The sequence below is a fragment of the Dama dama genome, chromosome X, assembly GCF_033118175.1.
Source record: "Dama dama isolate Ldn47 chromosome X, ASM3311817v1, whole genome shotgun sequence".
In the NCBI taxonomy this organism is placed as follows: domain Eukaryota; kingdom Metazoa; phylum Chordata; class Mammalia; order Artiodactyla; family Cervidae; genus Dama; species Dama dama.
The window spans coordinates 32633464-32653614 of NC_083714.1; the positions used below are offsets into that span (position 1 = coordinate 32633464).

At 53.5% G+C, this 20151-nt stretch overlaps 1 protein-coding gene across 1 annotated transcript; it reads left to right on the top strand.

Annotated features, from left to right (window-relative positions):
• Nucleotides 1–5819: 5819 nt before the first annotated feature.
• SASH3 (SAM and SH3 domain containing 3) lies at nt 5820–19627 on the top strand. The gene is made up of 8 exons (XM_061136983.1): nt 5820–6232; nt 13626–13721; nt 14084–14230; nt 16048–16189; nt 17666–17814; nt 17958–18167; nt 18292–18442; nt 18948–19627. Exons 1-8 carry the CDS (start codon nt 6176–6178, stop codon nt 19136–19138), a joined length of 1143 nt encoding a protein of 380 aa, XP_060992966.1. The 5' UTR covers nt 5820–6175; the 3' UTR covers nt 19139–19627.
• The last annotated feature ends 524 nt before the right edge of the window (nt 19628–20151 follow it).

A 20151-nucleotide genomic window follows, 5' to 3' on the forward strand; every position in this document is an offset into this window, starting at 1 on the left:
GATGTGATATTCTGATGTCATCATCTTGAAATCTTTTAAGATTTTTTTTTAACAAGGGGATGGTTGGATGGCATCACAGACTCAATGGACATGACTCCGAGCTAACTCTGGGAAGAGAGTGAAGGACAGGGAAGCCTGGCATGCTGCAGTCCACGAGGTCAGGTCGCAAAGCGTCAGACTCGACTTAGCAACTGAATAAACCCAGCCTTTCAGTGTGCATGAGGCCCCACAAATGCCATAGCCAGTCCTGACTAATAGCTCCAGGACCAAATAAACAAAAAGCAGGTTTGACCCTTTCAGTATCCAGATGGGGAAACTGCAACAGCAGCCCAGAAAAAAGAAGGGACTTGCCCAAGGTGACACTGTTCTTTGGGGTAGGAGCTCAGACGAAGCCCCCAGTACTCCTGACTCAGCTCTGAGCTAGCTCCCCTCCGACTCCCAAGGTGGGCCTCAGTTACTCCCCTACTGGTGCTAATGAGCAAACTGAGGTGCACGGAGACCTCTTTGAGGTCACACAGCTGTAACGGCTGTGGTGATGATGGGATTGACCTCCATTTTTGACCCTTTATATCCTTTCTGGAATACAAAAGAACGTGGGTTAGATGACATACCTGCATATGTAAACAGAGACTCTAAACGGTTTATTTTCAAAATTATGACTTAGTCCTCTCTCACTTGCCCGCCAGCTGCTCCAGCTGTTCATGGGCTAGAACCACAGAAGGGGCAGGGCTAGCCACCCTTCACCCCGCTAAACCACGTCAGCAGTGAACGTTACCAACTCGCTGGGTACTTCCTCATTCAGTGATTGGACCCTCTTGGTGCCAAAAAATAGAAATATGAAAGATTCAATAACAACCGTTTCCTCTCTGTCCATCTTGTCCCTCAAGGTTCTCTCAGCGGGGAGTGGGAGGCACTCCCCAGCCCCGCCCCACCCAGCCAACCCTTGCCCCGACGCCGGCCCATCTCTTCACTTCCTAGTTTCTTTGTGAAACAGGAACTGAGCAAGCAGTTCAAGTGAGGTAGGCTGGTGGTTGAGAAAGCCCCAGTGGTCCATGGCAAGACCCTGAAGCTGAAAGGCTGATTTCCCTCCCAGTGGTCCTGAGTAGTCCTAGGACTTCTTGCTTGTCACACCTCCTGTGTTCTAGAATGCTTGGGCTGAAGGACCCTGCCCTTGACAAGGTGGAGACACGCAGGATATGGGCTACCAGGTCACGAAGCGGAGATTTTAGCTGGGGTCCAGATAAGATGTAGGAGTAGGTGCCAAGGCTGGAGGAGAAACTCTGGGTGGAGCCTGGAGGGAACTGAGGTGGAGTCACCCAGCAGGGACCAAGCTTTCCAAGCAGTGGACGCTGGGCCAAGAGCACTTTCTCTATAAGTGTCGTCTGAGTAACGCTGGTTATACTTATACACACACACACAGGCATAAACACACACACACACACACCACACTCCTCCCCTCCAACCCCCATGCAAGGCCCACATTATCATTGTCATTCTCTTCATTAGAGCTCATGGCCCAAAGTCACTTGCCCAAGGTCATAGAGCCCAGCCTCTTCCTCTGATGGTAATTGCCACAGCTGCCTGCAGGTGTTTTTTTGTTTTTAAACCCAGACCTTATCACGAGTTCAGAGATTCAGAGATGACTGTCTTTCCCTCCCATCAGCCCCTGCTGCCAGGGGCTCCCCGGCCTTCCCAGAGCTGCAAGCTCCCCATGTGCTGTCTATGTGTGCGGGGATGGTGGCTTCCTGCCCAGGCTCCTGGCTCTCTTCTGCCCTCCTCTCACTTGCACTTCTGCTCTCCTTGCCCCTGACCCCACCTAAAATGACCACCATGAAGTGTGACAACAGCTCTGACTTCCAAGATGGACTTTACCTTGGAAATGCCCAGGTATTTCCAAGGAACTGCGTGGTCTCTGCTTGAATGTTTCTAGAGACAGGAAGATCACTATTTACCAGGGCTGAGCTAGTACCATCTGAATATCAAAAAATGTCTTCCATGAAATGAACCCAAATCTTCCATTTATCTCTTCCCCATCATTCCTGGCCACCTAGAATACTGCCCTTTCATCTATACAACAGCTGTTTGAAGTTGATTGCTTCCCCATCCCAACCCTCTAAGCCAGGTATTGCAGATGTGAATACTCCCTAGGTTGACAAGGATGCCCCTGTAGATCGCCTGCATTTAATCAACCCTAACTCTCCAGCTGTTGTGTATATGATGCCCCTCCCAGATGCCCTCTGCATCCTCTTCACCCCCCTTTGTTTCAAGGTGGCCCTGTGGTACCCCAACCAGGATAAGGTGACAATTCTCTCACCTTCTTGTTCAGAAACTCTATATCAGAGGCACTTGAACCTAGTGGTTAATAGCACGGACCTTGAACCCAGACTAAGCCTGTGTTTAAGTCAGCTCCATTACTTCCTAGCTGTGTTGGCATACACAGTTTGCTGAACCCCTCTGAGTCTTGGCTTCTTCCCTGGAAATGAGGATAACAGCAGTGGCTGCTTTATAGGGTTGTTGTAGAGCCCACTGCCTGCCACATAGTGTTCTTATTTTCAACTGGATGCATGTGGGTGTCAGGGAGAGGTGAGAATCAGAATCATTTGGGAAGTTTTCCAAATTTAGATATCACTTATGTAAACTCTTACTCTCTCACAGCAGGATTGTACCCATTTGCAGAGTGACGGATGCATTCATACATGTCTGGGTCGCATCAGCTACAAATATTCCAACCATGATCATCTAGCAAATTAGAATCTCTTGGGATGAGGTGCAAGTGGGGGGCTGTTCTTTGTGAATGCAGTCTACAATGACCTTAGTGTCTATGGGAGCCCTGGATCTGCCCTCTGAAGATCTCACTATTTGTGGAATACTCCCCCTACCCCACAACACACACACACACACACACACACACACACACACACACACACACACACCACAATACTCCTGCCCCACCTATTATACTATACATATCTTTGCCATAATAACCCCAATTTAAACTGCTTACCCTGGTTGGGGATGGCGGGGCCTGTGGTGGCATTAAATGTTTTGGAAGTGCCTCCTGTCGTGCTTGGCAAAGAACAGTGCTGGGCAGATGTAAGCGTGCCGCCCCTACCTGGGATGGAAGCTCCCAGGTGCAAGGGACCCTGAGAGCTACTATCTCACATCTCCTCAGAATGCCTGGCACAAAGCTCTGGGCAGAGAGCTCCATCCTGGGTCCTGTTTGCCAGCTCATTATCAAGTTGGAGGTGGCCTTGTTCCCTGAACTACTGACCTGGATCGCGTTTTCAACTGACGGCTTTGTGTACCTGGAACAGAAACTATAAAATACAAATGTGTTGCCCAGAAGGCAACACCTATTAAAAACGTGTTTAGGGCCCATTAGCCAGCCGGGGCCTGACCTAATGGGACCGGGGCCAGGGCAGTCTGCTGGGACTAACGTTCCGAGAAGGCAAGTGCGGAGGAGGGAGCCCAGGACTCCCTGAGTGGACACAGCGGACCAGAAGAGAGAGATCTGAAAAGAAGCCAGAGGGAAAGGGCTGAAAACCCCCGCTCCCTTCTGTGCCGGGGGCGGGTCGCCCCGCTGTACTTCTCTCGAGGCCCCTTCACCCCCTCCCCCACTCCTCTGCCTTCTCCGGGCCTCGACGAGGCGGTCGCGGGCGCCCAGCGCCGGGCTGAGGTGGCTGCCTTTGAAGACTCTGCGGTTAGTGTGTGAGCTCGGCTCGCGGCCCGGGCTGAGCAAACAGGAAGCCTGCACATCCTGCGCGGGCCCGGGACGCGCGCTCGCGGCGCGGGCCGGGAAGGTTGGGCCAGCGGCTCCTCCCCCGCTGCTCCGCTCCGGCCGCCCGAGCCCCAGGTGCCCCAAGCCCCGCAGCCGCGGGTCCCGCGTCCGGCGCCCCCGATCGCCGTCCCCCAAGGCCCGCCGAGTCCCCCACACTGCGCACCGCGGCTCAGCAGTTCCCGCGGCCCGGGGTCGGCCTGGGAGGGACTTTAGGGCTGGAAAGCGCAGGCCCCGGGGAGGGTAGGCGAAGGAGTGCGAGCTGAGGGTGCTGGTCTTTTTGCGAGTCTACCGGGAAGGCTGAGTAGGATGGAGCCAAAGAAGTATGCTTTCAGCTTGGGGGGGGGGGGGGGGGGGAGGACCTAGGCTTTACTGAGCTCACCCCCACCGGTGGATGGTGGGAGGGCATAGGGCAGGCTGGAGAGTAGGGGGAGGAAGTCAACAGAACATCTTGGGAACAACCTCGGATTTCACAAGTGCCCCGTAATGGAAAGCCTTAAAAGGGGCACATCTTTCCCCCCAAGGATTCCCCTTCTGAAAATGTATCCTAAGGAAAAAATAAATAAATATTTCCTTTAAGGATGTACGATGAAGAGTCAAAATATCAAGCCAACATAAATTCATCTGTAGAGGCCTGGTGAAATAATCGTGGTGCATTATGCCTGGGTTTCCCGGCCGCCATTACAAATCACCTCTAGCAGAACGTGCATAGCACCAGAAAAATCTTGATACTGTGGTCAGCTTGACAAGCAGATACCAATGCATTGTGTGAAGTGGGACTTGAACTTTTGAAAATTTAAAACCAACTTTATTTAGGTATAATTGAACTACAACAAGTTGCACTTTTGAAAAGTATACAGTTTGTTGAGTTTTTACATTTGTATACAATGATGAACCATCTCCACGACCAAGAATGTGAACTATCCATCACCCCCCAAAGCATCCTTGGGTCCTTCCTGATCTCTCCCTTTCTTCCCCAACCTCCCAAACCACTAATCTGCTTTCTATGCAAATTGTACTGCAGAGAGAGAGAGAGAGAGAGAGAGAGAGAGAGAACAGAAAAGGATATTTGAACTTTGTTCTTTTTGTTTATCCTTCTTTTCTAAATTGTATATGATGCATATGAATCGCTTTTGTGATAAGATTTTCATTAACGTTATTAAAATGTCTGCCACCAAAGACCCACAAAGTGAACATTCTAAACTTAGCACATAGACGTTTGAGAAATGCCTGCCAAAAGGGACGTTTGCTGGTGGTGTGGACTGACTTGCAATTGCTTTTTTTTTTTCGTGATGATGACTTGGTGGTGATAAATATAAGTGGTGATGGCCAAGGGATGTTGACTCTGGGTGTGACTGCTCTGGTGAGGATGGCTGGAGGTGTGCCGGTGGTGGTGGGGATGACAGCTGCAGGGTGATGATGAGGGAGGGTACGTGGCTCTAGGAGTTACGGTTGTAGGGGTGAGGGCATCACTGGGCACGACTGGCTCTAGTGATAGTGTCTGGAAGGGTGGTAGCTAAGAGGATGATAGCTGCATGGGTGACAGTGGCAGTCGGGAGGCAGATACAGACAGATGACCCAGGTATGTTGACGGCAGGGATGAGAGCCCAGAGGTGTTGGCTGCAGGAAAGTGGTCATGGTAGTAGAGGTGATGGTCGTATGGGGAAGAGTGTCATGGGGATGACTGGTTGTAATGTCTGTAAGGGTAACAGCTGAAAGGATAACGGTTGTGATAGTCACAGAGGCAGTGATGATGACTGTAGGGTTGATGGCTGTGGTTGTTCTAGCAATAATGGCTGTAGAGGTACTGACGGCAGTGGGGATGACTTCAGGGCTGATCTGTAAGGTGATGGCTGTAGATAGGAGTGATGACTCTAGGGTGATGGTAGAGGTTGTGATCGCAGTGATGATCTTGGTGATACAAGGTGACTGGGAGCATTGGCCCAACACCAGCAGAGAGGTGGTCCCACTTCCAGTATCTGGATTCTGATCAGTGAGATAAAAGGCTTGAGTAGGCTGTATAACATCAGGTTGATTGGCCGAAGGACTGGCAAGGATTGCCATGAGATGGCAGGGTAGGGACTTTTCTCTGCTTGTTCAACCCAAAAGCCGTCTGCATCAGAATCTCTGGAGACTGAAGCTGGGACTTCCTTCCTCCCCAGGGGCCGGCAGGGGCTGCGATTGCTGTAAGAGTAGGTCACGTGACGGGGCTTCCTGTATGCCGCTGCCGCCGGGTGTCCATGGCCCGCACCCCCAAGCTGCCAGTGCGGCAGTCAGAGTGGCAGCCACAGGCTCAGTCCATGCCGTGCCCCCTGGACGGTACTGGTGAGGCTGAGCAAGAGGCCTCCGCGTCTCGACACCTAGGAGAGCAGGCACGGAGTATCACCAGGATAGAGGACCATGTTGCGCCGTAAGCCCTCCAACGCCAGCGAGAAGGAGCCTACTCAGAAGAAAAAGGTGAGGAGCATCTTTGGGAACTTGTTGCTTCCTTCCCTCTGCTCTCTCAGCCCATCCTCTCCAGAACTCACAGAAGTGGGAAGAGCCAAAGACCTTCTGTTGAGTCTGTAGGTGAGGGCCATTCTCCCAAGGGCATGGGACTAGTAACAGAAGTCCAGGAGAGACTTCCCAAATTGTAGAGAAACAGATTTATAGAATATACTCTCGGAAGCCTTGAGTTGCAGGATTCAACCCTACCACGGTAAGAGACTTAAAATTGGGGACTAGAATCTTAGACTAGAATTTAAGAATTTACAGAATACAATTCTCAAGTTGAAGCCTAAGACTGTATTTAGCATAGTCTCTCCCCTACAGCAGTCCCTCACGAGCCTGCCTCTCAGGAGCCATCTCACTCACAGGGCTCCACTGGGCTGCCCAGACAGGAGCCATGATGCTCCCAGAGCCCTCGCCCTTTGGGCCTAGCCTGAGCTTGGCCATCTTCATTCAGCTTTGTTGTAGCTCCTGGGGGCCCACAGGAGAGGGGGCCACATGAAGATGCAGCCCAGATTTCCAGATTCAGGGAAAGGGCCTCCAAACCTGCAGTGAGTTGCAGGGGGCATGCAGGTTCTTCCGAGCCGGGGAGAAATTATTTGTGAAGAATGAGAAATGAAGCTGCTGAGATGAGGCGTGGGAGTGAGGACTGAGGGGGAAAAATTCTGTGGGCGGGGAGTGGGCATATTTTAAAGGCCAGGAAGAAAAGCAGCTGCTCATCTTCCTGGAGTTTTGAGGCCAGCCTAGAAGATTCCTTGAAGGCTCTGCCACATTTAGGTTTCTTTAGTTGAATTTGAGGATTTCTAGACTTCAATCTTGGACTCAATTGTCAGATTCTCCCCAACTATCAGCAGGTACATCCCACACACCCAGCAGGATCCTAGGACCATCCCAACTAGGCCTGAAGCAGGTCGGAGAGGCTCGGCATAGCCACAGGCCAAGGTCTAGGGCCTCCAGGCCTCCATGGTGCCCTGCTGCTTTCCCCTGGAGCCTAGCCCAGGTGCTCCGTGGGGGAGCCCCTTTGTCAGAGGAACGGCTCCCAGGCAAAGACCGAACCAGCTGAGAAGCCGAGCCTCAGGGCACTGGGGTGTATATCCTGCTCCCCCTCAAGTCCTGGGGTGGCTGCCACTTCCGGCTGTATTCTCCCCCACCCCAGCCGCTTCGCTGAGGTTGCAGTGGAGGTGGGTGGGTGGGAAAGAGAGTCACGACTCTTCACACAGGCTCTGTCACCCCTGTCCAAGCCCTACACGCTGCCAGCCCTGGCAGACTAACCTGGCAGACTTGCCATTGGCTGACCCTCCTCAGCGAGTGGGTCCACTTCCCCTTGCTTTTGGGCTGATGGGGGTGGGAAACGGAGACCGCCTGAGACACTGCTGGGCCTCAAACCACAGGGGAGCTGAGCGGAGAAAAGAGTCTGAGAAAGAGCTGACACTTCCACACGGGCAGCCTGTGCCGCCTCAGGTGGAGGTGCCTGGAGGCTCACAGGAACCAGAAGTCCCGTTTTTTTCTCCCCACTTCCATCATCCAGATTCTGGGTTTGGTGGGTTTCTGGGATTTCCCACAGGCCTCTCCCAGGAGAGTCCAGGCTGTCACAGCCCTCTGAGGGCCATGTCCTCTAGGGCAGCATCGGCCCGCAAACCCTGCCTCAGCCCAGCAGAGCCTGGGCCAGCCCCCAGAGCCACTCTCCCAGCCGCATCCCCTGGAAGCACTCTTAGACAAGCCAGCTTTCCAGAAGGTGGGCACAGCAGCTTCCCCAGGCCAGGAGGCAGCGGCATAGCTCCAGCTCTGTGACTTGGGCATGTCCCTGCCGCTCAGAGGCCAAGGTGACGTGGTGGAGGGAATAGCGCAAAGGCTAGTGTGGAGAAAGTGAAGGATGTGCTGGGGACCTTGATAAAGAGGGATAGGTCCTGACCTCCCCACCTCAGGAGGTTGTATGGATCACCTGTACATACAGTACATGCGAGTACAACAGTACATGCGAGTGCGCTATCACATGTGTGCCTGTGCACACGAAGGGGTGCACGCTGAAGCCGTGGGTGGGGGCAGAGAGCCCACTGCCAAAAACAAGCCTCTGCCCCAGCCCTGAAGTGGAGAAAACAAGACCTCGTAGCTCACCAGATGCTGGGCGCTATGCTGTACACTCATCTCTTAGCCCGTTGGCTCTTCACAACAGCCTTGTGAGGTGGGGGCCAGTGTTGTTTTTACTTTACGGCCAAGGCGCAGAGAGGTGAAGTGACTTACTCAAGGACATACAGCTAGGAAGCTGGGAGTGAAGCAGGGAGTGAAGCAGGAAGTAAAGCCAAGATCTGTCAGTGTCCAGAGTCTTAACCCCTTCTCCCTCTACTCTTGTCTCCCTACTGATCTCAAAAGCACTGGAGAAGTCTGATGAGCATAAAAGACTCAACCTATCAGCAGAAGGGCTCTGCAGGGCGGGCCCAGATGGCTATGGACTGAGTGACCTTCCAAGGAGCCCCGAGCAGAGTCAGGAACAAATCTTCCAGGGTAGTGGGGTCAGGATGTATGTGTCATGAAGGACTGAGGAGATGCCCAGGTTGAGGGAGGAGGGAGGTTGGGGGAGGCAATACCCATTGGCTGTCTTTTGGAGACTCTTGCCTCCATCAAAGCATCTCTTTGCACTCTATCTGATCTGTTGGAATGTAGGCAGTGGACAGGAGTTTGACCTAGGACCTGCCTCCCCTAAGGATAGTCCTACCCCATCGCACACCTACTCTTCGCTACATCCCAGACCTGCCACCAGGGAAAATGGAGAGGAATCAAGGCTCCCAACTGAGGGGTCACTTGTCCACTCCTTCCAGTCTCTCCCTGCCTCTCTCTTCCGCAATCCTGGCACATTACTTTTGCTGGCTTCCTTCCTACAGCACACCTTGGTGTGCCACCTCCCACCCCTGCCACTAGCATGCACTTCATATGTCCCATGGCTCCTCATTGCCCACAGGCTAACACCATGGCTGGCAAGGGCCTTCCGTGGCCTTTTCTGCTCCACCATTCACCCCATGCACTGGCGTACCCAACATTCCATCATCACTCTTGACCAAACCCTTCCCAGCTGCACCTGGAGCAATCCTGGATCCCCAGGACAGCCCGTCTTAAACATGCCTCCTGGAGCCCTTCTCCCTCCATGCTCCCACCTACTCTCCTTGTAGCTTCTTCCAAATCCCACCTGCAGTCGTCATTACCCTTAATCCACTTCTGTATGAGGGGGCAACTTCATGAGCTCTGAGCACAGAAACAAGCAGAAGCTTCCAGACTCGCAGACATGGGTTTTACGCTGGCCTCCATCTACTGTGTCACTCCATCTAGGATGCTTCATTTCTCCCAGTCTCAGTGTGCCCAGCTGGAAAGAGTGGGTGTAAGACGGGGCTGCAGGGAGGCTGAAGTGAGTGGACACACACACACAGTGCTTAGCAAGGCACCAGGCATAGGGGAGGTACTCGACCTCTCGTTACTGGATCCCACACATGCACAGGCCAGTGTCCAGAGCCCAGAGGGTGCTCAGTATGTGACCGGTACGCTGAAGGAGCAGAGAGCATAGCAGCAGAGACACCTGGGATGGGGTTGGGGGGATACTGGAAAGCTGCGCTTGCTTAGAAAGCTGGGAAGAAGATGCCAGGCCCAGCAGGGTGAGGCTCTGAGGGGGCGATGGGGGAAGCTTCCTGCAGGGGGGCGGCGCCTTTAAAACTAGATTTGAAAATCCTTTTTATTGAAGTATAATATCCATACAAAGAAGTGTGTACATCACAAACATAACACTCGATGGATTTCTGTAAAGTGAACATCACCATGTAGGCAGCCCCTGGATCACACGGAACACTTCCAGCACTCCAGAAGTTTCCCTCATGCCCCTGCCAGTCACTGCATGCCCCCTTTCCCCCAAAGGTAACCAACCACTCTCCTGACTTCCAACTGCATGGATTAGTTTTGAACTTTCTGTACAGGGAGCCATATAGTGTACCCTGGTGGCAGGTCCCTTCTGCCCAACAGTGTAGCTCTGAGCGTCACCATATTGCTGGGGAGAGTTGCACGAAGTTCATTGCCGTGTGCTATCCCCTGCTACAGTTCACAGGTCCTCCCTACAGCTGATGAGTGTTTGAGTTGTTTCCAGTTAAACTGGGTTCTGAAGGATGGGAAAAGCTACGGTTGATTGTAGGGAAGGTGAGGGGTAGGAGCCGTGAGGAGCTGCCGTGTCCCATGCTCACCCCTCTCCGCCTCACAACAACCCAGTGAGATGGGTGCTGTGATCTTCATTTCACCCATGAGGAAACAGAAGCCCAGAGAAGTTGAGAAATTCACCCAGCTTTACACAGCTGCTCCATGGCAGAAGCAAGATGTGAACTCTTGCCAGCTGATGCCAAATAAAGAGACTGAGGTTTGGGGAAGATAAAGAAACTTACCGAAGGTCACACTCAGCAATGTGTGACGCCCAAACAGTAGTTCTTTCCGAGAGGCCCACATACTCCCCTTAGACATGAAAATGGGGCTTACAAAAAAAAAAAAAGAAAGAAAGAAAATGGGGCTTACAGTGTACGGTACCACCTCCTGCCCAGGACCCCCAGGAAGGCCTCTAAAGGGAGGCCAGGCAGAAGATCCAAAAGGGCTCAAGGATTTCCACTCATACCTGGGTAGGAGATCACTTCAGACTCACTGAAAGGCATTCAGGATATTTGGGGTGCTCCTGAGTTTAGAGGTGGGTGGGGCAAAAGACCCTTATCCTTAGTCCCCTGAAGAATTTTTCTAGTCTTTTCTGTGTACCCAGGCCAGGGTTGAGGAGCAGCTGGCCAGGCACACGTTCCAGCGTGGTCCCCATGGGCCTTTTAGATTGTTTTTTGCCATTTCGAGCTAAAGCTGGGACAGAGGTCCCAGGAGCCAAAAGCCGCCCTCCCAGCCACCCCCAAACCCCGACGACGGCAGATTAATGACAGGAAAAGGAAAGAACTGCAATTAGAGGGGAGCCTGGCGGTCAGCTTACTCTTCTTCAACAAAGCCCACTTCCGGCCCCACGCCTTCCCTGCTGCGGGCTTTCCAGGCTCACTGGTCCCTGGGGCTTCAGGGGCGACTCTCAGCCTCCTGGTCTGCAGACCAGACTCGGGCTTGGTGAAGGGAAAGCCACAATAGGCCTGATCGGCCTAAATATAGGCGCCCAGCCTACCCTCCTTGGGCCCAGGCCAGCCTGGTGCCCACCCTCTCTCTGTTCCCTCTTTTCCAGGCAATAAGAGGAGGAAGTTATCCAGGCAGCTGCATCCTAGCTATACAAGAGGGGGGAAATGAACGGAAGGTGGAGGAGAGAAGGGGAGAACAAGGGAGAAAAAGAGGAAAGAATAGTGGGTAGGGAAAACCAGGGAAGGAAGATGGAGGAGATGCATGGGAATAGGAGCGGTCACCCCACCGCCATGCCCTGTACCACTCAGTCCCCTTTCCCAGCTCCCCAGCATCACATGCAAGGGGCTTTCTCCCTAAGGGTGCAGGCACCTCACCCAGGAGGCCTTCATGGTGGTGGTATCTGCTTGACCTGACCGCTGACTTGGTTTCTGGTCCGCTAGCTTGCTGTGACCTCTTGGAAGATGTGACCGCAGCTTCTGATTACCGACTTGCTCTTGGTCAAGACCAAGGGAACTGAAGTGTTCCACTGTAGTCCCTGGAAGCGGGGGACAGACTGTGTGTATGGGGGGGTGTGATACTGCCCCTGCCCTGGGGGATTGTCACTGGACCCCCCTTTCGTAGGAAAGAGGATGTGAAACTTTCAACTTTGTGCAGGTTTGGGGCTTCGGTTCCTCAAGCCCTTATCTCTGGTGTCTGCAGCCGACCCCACTCTATCTGTCTGGCCATCTGTGAACCCTGGTTCCTGTGTGCACCTCTGGTCTTGACTGTTGATCTTGATTCGGGTTCAGCCTCCCCTTCTTGTGTCTCAAGTCGGCTCTCCTTACCTGGCCCCACTTTCTCCTGCTATCTCACCATGTGCATGCATGTGCAGTTAAGAAAGCTCATTTCCTGAAAACAGGCTTATCAGCGCTGTTGACTGAAAAAAAATGCATAACCTAAAAGTTGAGAATTATGGTTTATTGAGTGGACTTTCTGAGGACTTGGGGGGGGGGGTTGGGGAATGGGGGGAGCCTCTCAGTTCCGAAGGACTGCTCCCAAGAGGTAAGGGAGGAGCCAGAATACAAAGGAGTTTTGTAACAAAGATCAGGTAGTCAGAATATCAAAAGACTACTGTTAGTTAAAGGAAACTAGACAACCCAAGTACATAAATTTAGCACTTCTCTGTGTTATGGGAAGATGCAAGAGTCTGTGCTTATTGAAATCATTCCCTTGCTATGCAAAGATAAGGGCCAGTATTGTGTTCTTTCCCATCCTGTGTCCCCTCAGGGAGCATCATCAGTGGTGGCCGAAGCGGCTAAGGGCCTGGCAGCCGGCAGCCAATCTCCATCCTGGTGCCTTCAGGCTCACCATGGGGTGACTGATGGTTGGATGACCACTGCATCCTTTGTTTGCTGATGCAGGGGAGATGGGCGACAGTTTACATTCACAGCACAAACAATAGGTTGAGCCTTGGACAGAGGAGCCTGGTGGGCTACAGTCCATAAGGGTCCCATGGGGGTCACAATGAATCGGACAGGATTTAGTGACTAAACAACAAATCTGAACACTGGCAAGTGCGTAGATTAGCCAGCTCATTAGCAGCTGAGATTAAAAGCAGAGATGAAGACAGAAAATGGCAGCGTTGTTTTACTATGTTAGAAACAATCATTGGTGTCCCAAACCTTCTCTCATTCAGTCTGTACCATGGCTTTCTAGAACTCGTAATGCCAAGTCTTACTGGCCCTTGGATGGGACACCGATGTGTCACGGCCCTCTTTCTTCTTGGGACACTGATGTGTCAGGCTGGAGGCCCCAGTGTGTTTCCCACGATCAGTCACAGGAAACCACGCCTGGGGAAGAAAGAGCCTGGAGGCCGGGCTGCGGGGTTTTGGAGGGTTTGCTCTACTATATGAATAGAGGTGATGCTGTTGTACATGAGGAGGTAGGTCTCCAGTAGTAGACACGCATTTTCTCAGACACATTTAGTCTTTTACTACAGGGTTGTGGGGACCAGAATGAAGGTACTGGTAGAACAGTGGGCTCAGCCTGTGGACCGGGTTGAGGCTCCTGAGGTGAGGAGCCTGCTTCAGGGGCCCACTCACTGCTGACGAGCAGGATGAGGACTTGCAGCGTCACCTCCTCAGCGCTGGGCCCAGCCCTGGGTTACATGCCCTGTGTTGGGAGCAAGAACAGCTCTGTGCTCCTTACAGATCACAATTGTAATGCAACGCAATTTAACTCCTGGCAACACCTCTGCTTCTCCCAGCTCTCCCTTCAGCGCTCCAGCAGCTTCAAAGATTTTGCCAAATCCAAACCCAGCTCCCCTGTGGTGAGCGAGAAGGAATTTAATCTGGATGATAATGTGAGTTTCAGAGCCTCCTTGGGGGATCTGGCTGCGGGCCCTGGGTTGGGGAGTGGAGGGGAGGAAGGGAGGAAGGGGAAAGAGGATTTTAGGATTGTGGAGGCAAAGTCTTTTTAAATACAATGGGCCTACCTCCGCACCCACCAAAATTCTGGGCCCTAAAGCTTCACCTGCATTCTTTTCATTTGCAAATTTACAATATAAATAGGGCCAAGGATAGGTCTGGGGCTAAAATAAGGATGGGGACCTCTCCTTCCCACCCCTCCAGGGTCTACCTGGACCCCAGGGCCTCCTTCTGCTCCCAAGTCATGGACCCAGACATGGCCACCTGGGTTCCCAAATCTCCACATTTCTTGTCACAGATTCCAGAAGATGAGTCAGGTGTGCCAACCCCAGAGGATGCCGAGAAGAGCGGCAAGAAGCTGGGGAAAAAGTGGAGGGCAGTGATTTCCCGAACCATGAACAGGAAGACGGGCAAGAAGATGGTGAAGGCCCTGTCGGAGGAGATGGTGAGGCCTGCGACCCAGGGACGCCGTGGGTAGGGGGGGCCACAAGGACAAGCAGCGGTCTAGTAGGGGGTGAGCATGGCTGTCAGGAGAGCCGCTCCCTGGGCACACTGCCTGGCCCCATACAAGCAGGAAGGTCACCATGGGAAGGGATCTCCCCCAGTCAAGCAGGAAGGCATGGTCCTGAGGGAGCAGGAGTGGGGTCTGAGGAGGGATGAAGGTCTGGGAAACAAAGCTTCCTCGGGAGACAGGCCTGAGGAGATGAGTTAGCGTGGGGCATATTCATCCACCACCAAGTTTTACTTGAAACGAGCCACTGGGATTGGGAAGGCTTGATTCAAAGAAGCCCGAAGAAAGAAAATCGAGAAGGCTGGCCTTGGGGAGGGGGTTTGGGGTAGAATACATTTATGTATAGCTGAGTCCCTTTGCTGTCCACCTCAAACGATCACAACATTGTTAATTGGCTATATTCCAACACAAAATAAAAAGACTTAAAAAAAAAAAAAAAAAAAAGGCTGGCCTTGGCCCAGGGAGGGAAGGCAAGACAGACAGCTGTGGGGCAGGCACATCCAAGTAGCTGAGGTCACACCAGGCGTCTGCTTTGCTCCTGGCTCTCGGAGGAGACGCCCTGGCAGTAGTGTGCTGGAGTTAGCTCCCGCTCGCGGACTCCTGCCAGCTCAAGACAGCAGTTGCTCAAAGTTTCAGTAATTTCATGAGCCAGGTGTGAGATACAAGTGAGCCAGGTGTGAGATACAAGCATTATTGAAAATTAATTTATACCAACTTAGAATTAAATCAATTATTTTAAGAAGAAATAGAGTAAAGTCAGTTTTCAAAATTCACTTCCTAACTCTTGTCCTACCTTTCACTGTGCTCTGTGCCCTTATCCCAGTGACTGGTGGGTGCAAATAGCCAATGCTGCTGCTCATGCTGGCTTCCCTGGTGGTGCAGTGGTAAAGATTCTGTCTGCCAATGCAGGAGTCATAGGAGATGCGGGTTCGATCCCTGGGTCAGGAAGAACCCCTGGAGAAGGGCATGGCAACCCACTCCAGTATTCTTGCCTGGGCTATCCCGTGGACAGAGGAGCCTGGTAGGTTACAGTCCGTGGGGTCACAAAGAGTTTCACATGACTGAGAATGCATGCACGCGGCTCATTTAGGGCCCACCACGGCGGTAGATCTGTTGGCCACTGTGGGAAGTATTTGCAACACAGAAGCTGGCAACCCCTACAACTCAGGGCTTTATTCCCACTCAGTCACTAGTGAAAGAGTTACAACTGCACTGAGGACTGGGGAGGTCCAAGAGCTGTGGAGTCAGGCTGACCGGGCTGTGAGTTCCTGCATGGCCTTGGGAACGTTCCTCCATGACTTCTCACCTGTCAGCTTGGGAGGACCAAGCACCTGTCCTCGAGTGAGGATGACCTGAAATCCTCTGTGTCGCACACAGGAACATAGTTAAAAGTAGTGAGTCTCTTCAGCACTGTGACCTGCCTGGCTATGCGCTAGTTATACCTCTGAGTTCAGACTCCAGCACCGAGACTTTTTCTGTGTGTACATGGGCACTTCAGGCTGACACGGCACATTCACATGGCACCAAGGGAGCCTCATTCCATGGGCAGAGCAAGCACTCTCAATCCCACTTCACAGAAGAGGAAACTAGGGCCCAGAGGGTGCCCTGCAGCCTTGCAAGAGGCATGGTTGGGGTGGCAGCCAGACCCCAGCTCTCCCGGGAGCCCCGGCTCACTTCCTCTGCACCGGGGGTGGCCCCACGGGCACCACAACTGAGGCTACTCAGGGCTTCCTGCCTCTCCTCCCCTCCAGGGAGATACTCTGGAGGAGGGCTCAGCATCCCCAACGTCTCCAGACTGCAGCCTGGACAGCCCCGGCCCTGAGAAGATGGCGCTGGCTTTTTCTGAGCAGGAGGAGCGGGAGCTCCCAGCTCTCAGCCGCCAGGCATCCACAGGTGAGTGTGGGAGGTGGGGGCACACTTGCTGACCCTGGAGTAAAGGACAGGGTGAACACCATACAGGTGACTGTCTGGGAGGGAGTAGTTAGAGAAATGAATCTTTCCTGTTAATCTGCTGGGACCTTTCCCAGTCTCTTAAAATTAAATCTTCCTAACAATCTCATGTGGAGAAGGCAATGGCACCCCACTCCAATACTCTTGCCTGGAAAATCCCATGGATGAAGGAGCCCAGTAGGCTGCAGTCCACGGGGTCGCTAAGAGTCGGACACAACTGAGCGACTTCATTTTCACTTTTCACTTTCATGCATTGGAGAAGGCAATGGCAACCCATTCCAGTGTTCTTGCCTGGAGAATCCTAGGGACAGGGGAGCCTGGTGGGCTGCTGTCTATGGGGTCGCACAGAGTCGGACACGACTGAAGCGACTTAGCAGCAGCAGCAATGATCTCATGGGGCAATACTATTATTATCCCCACTTCGTTGATGTGAAAACTGAGGCTCAGGCAAGTTAAGTGACTTGCCCAAGGTGACCCAGTCTTGAATTTAGTTCTGACCTCCAGGAGCCTCCACTAACTGGAAGAACCTTATTGCCCTCTTGGTCTAGGCCTCTCCCACCTTCCAAGGGGAGCTAGAGGCTATGGGCTCCCTGGGCCTCTGACATCCCAGGCCGGGGGTCAGGGTATTGGCTCTCCTGCTGTGAAGACTCCACCTTCTGGACACGAGCCCTTGGTTTGCTGGGCCCGGGGCTCCACTTGGCATCTTCTAGATGTCCCTGGAGCTGGACAGGAGCTTTCAGCAGCCCTGCCTGGACAAGGTTCTGCAGGCTGTGGGCTGCAGACCTACAGAGGCACTGCCTTTCTCACTCTTATGATTAGTTCCAAGTTCTCTGATGTTTCTCTTGCTCCAAAGACACCTCCTTACCCCCACTAAAAGTCACTTCTGCCATTCATCCTGCCCTTCTCAGAAAGAATCTGAGTTTCCATGTGATGTTGTAGCTAGACACCGAGTCTTACTAAGTAGACAAAGAAAAAATGTTGGTGCACGCTGTGGCTTCTTGGTGGGAGGTGACTTCCAGGAACCCTGGAGTGGGAGTCGGGAAGCCTAGAGTCTAATAGACCCAGGGCTGCCAATTATAAGGTGAGACACCTTGGGCAGTTCACTTAGCCTGTCTGGTCTCAGTTTTCCTCATCTGCTCATTGGGCTGTTGGTCCAGTTGGTTTCTAGAGACCGTCCCAATTTGCCCAGTCTTTGATCCTCTTATGGTCAACTATTTTCCTGCCTGGGGCCCCTGAAGCTATGCTCGTTAGGGTGGCGGAGAGGTTGGCTCAGAATCACTTCTGCAGTGTGAGACTTCTTGGAGCTCAGTTTTCTTCCCTTGGGATTTCTAGCCAGACCCCCTGGAAGGTACCAGCTGGGCACTGCCCCAGCTGTCCTGGGGACAAAGATGACCTTCCTCCCCACCCCATTTCCTGCAGGCAGTGAACTCTGCAGCCCCAGCTCAGGTCCTGGAAACCTTGGGGAGGAATCGACCGCACCGCAGTACACGGGCCCCTTCTGTGGCCGGGCACGAGTGCACACCGACTTCACTCCCAGCCCCTATGACCATGACTCTTTGAAACTGCAGGTAGGTTAACATTCAGGCCTCTGCTGAACCTGGCAGGCTGTACCCATACAGGAGGCTGCAATGAGCCAGGGTAAGGTGGTGTCAGCAAGAGGTCAAGGGGCCTCCTCATCCTCCATCCGTTCTACTCTCTTTTCCTCCCACAGAAAGGAGACGTGATCCAGATCATTGAAAAGCCGCCCGTGGGCACATGGCTGGGTCTGCTCAACGGCAGGCTGGGCTCTTTCAAGTTCATCTACGTGGATGTGCTGCCCGAGGAGGCTGTGGGACCTGCCCGCCCCAGCCGCCGACAGAGCAAGGGCAAGAGACCCAAGCCCAAGACTCTGCATGAGCTGCTGGAGCGCATCGGCCTTGAGGTTTGAATGGGGGGCCTGTGTGCATGTCTAGGAGCAAGGGATGGGGGCCAGGGCAAGTCAGTTCCAGTTGGAGAGATGGGTTCTCGGTGGGGGTGGCTGGTAAGTGGCCTGCCTCTGCCCACAGGAGCACACATCCACCTTGCTGCTCAATGGCTACCAGACGCTGGAGGATTTCAAAGAGCTACGGGAAACACACCTCAATGAGCTGAACATCATGGACCCGCAGCATCGGGCCAAGCTGCTCACGGCCGCCGAGCTGCTGCTGGACTACGACAGTGAGTGGGCTTAGGAGTGGGGGGTGGGGGGCGGGGAGGCCTGCCCCAGTCCTGCCCTGGTGCCCCTCTGCAGTGGGCAGGCCCTTTCTACACTTGAATTCCCATCTCTGGGCAGAGCTTATGAGGAGAAGGGGTTTTAGGAACAGTTGAGTTTTCTCGACCTCTACAACATCCTGTGAGATCAAAGGGAGAGACTTGGGGCCAGAAGAGGTGAGGCACAGACTCCAGGCCTCAGCATGGGGTAATGATGGGGCCAGGATGCAAGAGCAGGCTTCCTGGCTACTAGCTCAGTGCTTAAAACGTTTGCACTCCTGGACAGGAGAGCTGGCCTGGACAGTACTCGGGGCAGGGGGAGGGTGGTGGTTGGCCCCCAAAGGGAGAGACAGCCTCCAGTGGGCTTCCCAGGGTCTCCACCCACAAGGGACCCCTGGGATTTCTGAAGCCCCCTCGCCACTAAAGCCTGAGCAACCCCCCCAAATTCCTCTTCCTCCCTGGCCTCTGGCAGCTGGCAGCGAGGAGGCAGAAGAGGGCATGGAGAGTGGCCAGGAGCCAGCGGTGAGCACAGTGGCAGAGCCCAAGGTGGACATCCCACGCGACTCTGGCTGCTTCGAGGGCTCCGAGAGCGGGCGTGATGAGGCAGAGCTGGCGGGCACTGAGGAGCAACTGCATGGCCTCTCCCTGTCTGGGGCCCCTTGAGGCCGGAGCAGGGATGGACCTGGCCTCCCGTGGTGGCCCTAGGCCGGAGGACTGGCACTGATCCCTGCCCTGCTCCCCCAGGGGCCCCTAGGGCAGCAGAGGCTGGTCGGGCCTTACAGATGCAACTGGAGTGCATGACAGGCCACACGAGCCTGGCTGCCTCCCTCCACCAGCTACTGACAGCACAGCTCTTCCAGCTGTGGCCAAGGCAAGGAGGGGGGGACCAAGAGGCCACAAAGGCCTCCAAACTCTCCTTGCCTCCACACCATTTTCCTTTGTTGTGATGATCCTGAAAAGGGGGCCAAGCCAGTGGTTCAGGTCCAATCTCAACACCCTGGGAAAGGTGACCATTGCAAAGGACTCTTAACTGATCACAGATGAATCCAGATTCTCAAAGGTTTGAAGAAAGCCACATGTATGTATCTTTCCTACTTTCCTTCACCTTAATTTTCTTACAGGTTTAGCCACTAAATCATTGTGCCACTTGAACCGAGTGCTTTCTTCAGTCTCGGTCTAGGATGGGTCAGGATGAGAATGTATAGTTTCTGAGGGCCTTGCTAATCTGACATTCTGTGATGGTTAAATGTCTGCTGTCCTGTTACTATGGCCCAGGACACCGGTGGGGTTTACTGAGAGGGCTGGAGGGGCTTTGGGCTCCCAAGTGAAATGGCTCCAGCTCATCCGTTCCATACCTTCCCATATAACTCAAACCAAGCTGCAACTGCCCCAGCTTAAGTCAATGCCCACACCCCAATAAGCACCCTCCCAGGCCCTCAAATGACACTTCCCCAAGGCTGAGCCAGACCTGGCTTCCAAGGACAGACTGGCCCCTCAGAGGTCCAGGCCCAGATTTGGCCTCTCACTTGGGTCCTTACAAGCAAAGAAAGCACAAAGCTTAATATTGTGGAGTCTGCTACTCCACCTTTACTCTGCTAAAGGTTTTGATGGACCTTGAGCTCCAGAAGGGAGAGAGTGTCTGTTGGTAGGGGGCCTCCCTTGACCCCAGTACCAAG

Bases quoted from the DNA above. Each gene is read 5' to 3' on its own strand.
- SASH3 (XM_061136983.1), top strand. From the start codon at position 6,176: ATGTTGCGCCGTAAGCCCTCCAACGCCAGCGAGAAGGAGCCTACTCAG. The intron at 6,233-13,625 runs GTGAGGAGCATC...TGCTTCTCCCAG, and splicing joins AGCCTACTCAGAAGAAAAAG to CTCTCCCTTCAGCGCTCCAG. The intron at 14,231-16,047 runs GTGAGGCCTGCG...CCTCCCCTCCAG, and splicing joins AGGCCCTGTCGGAGGAGATG to GGAGATACTCTGGAGGAGGG.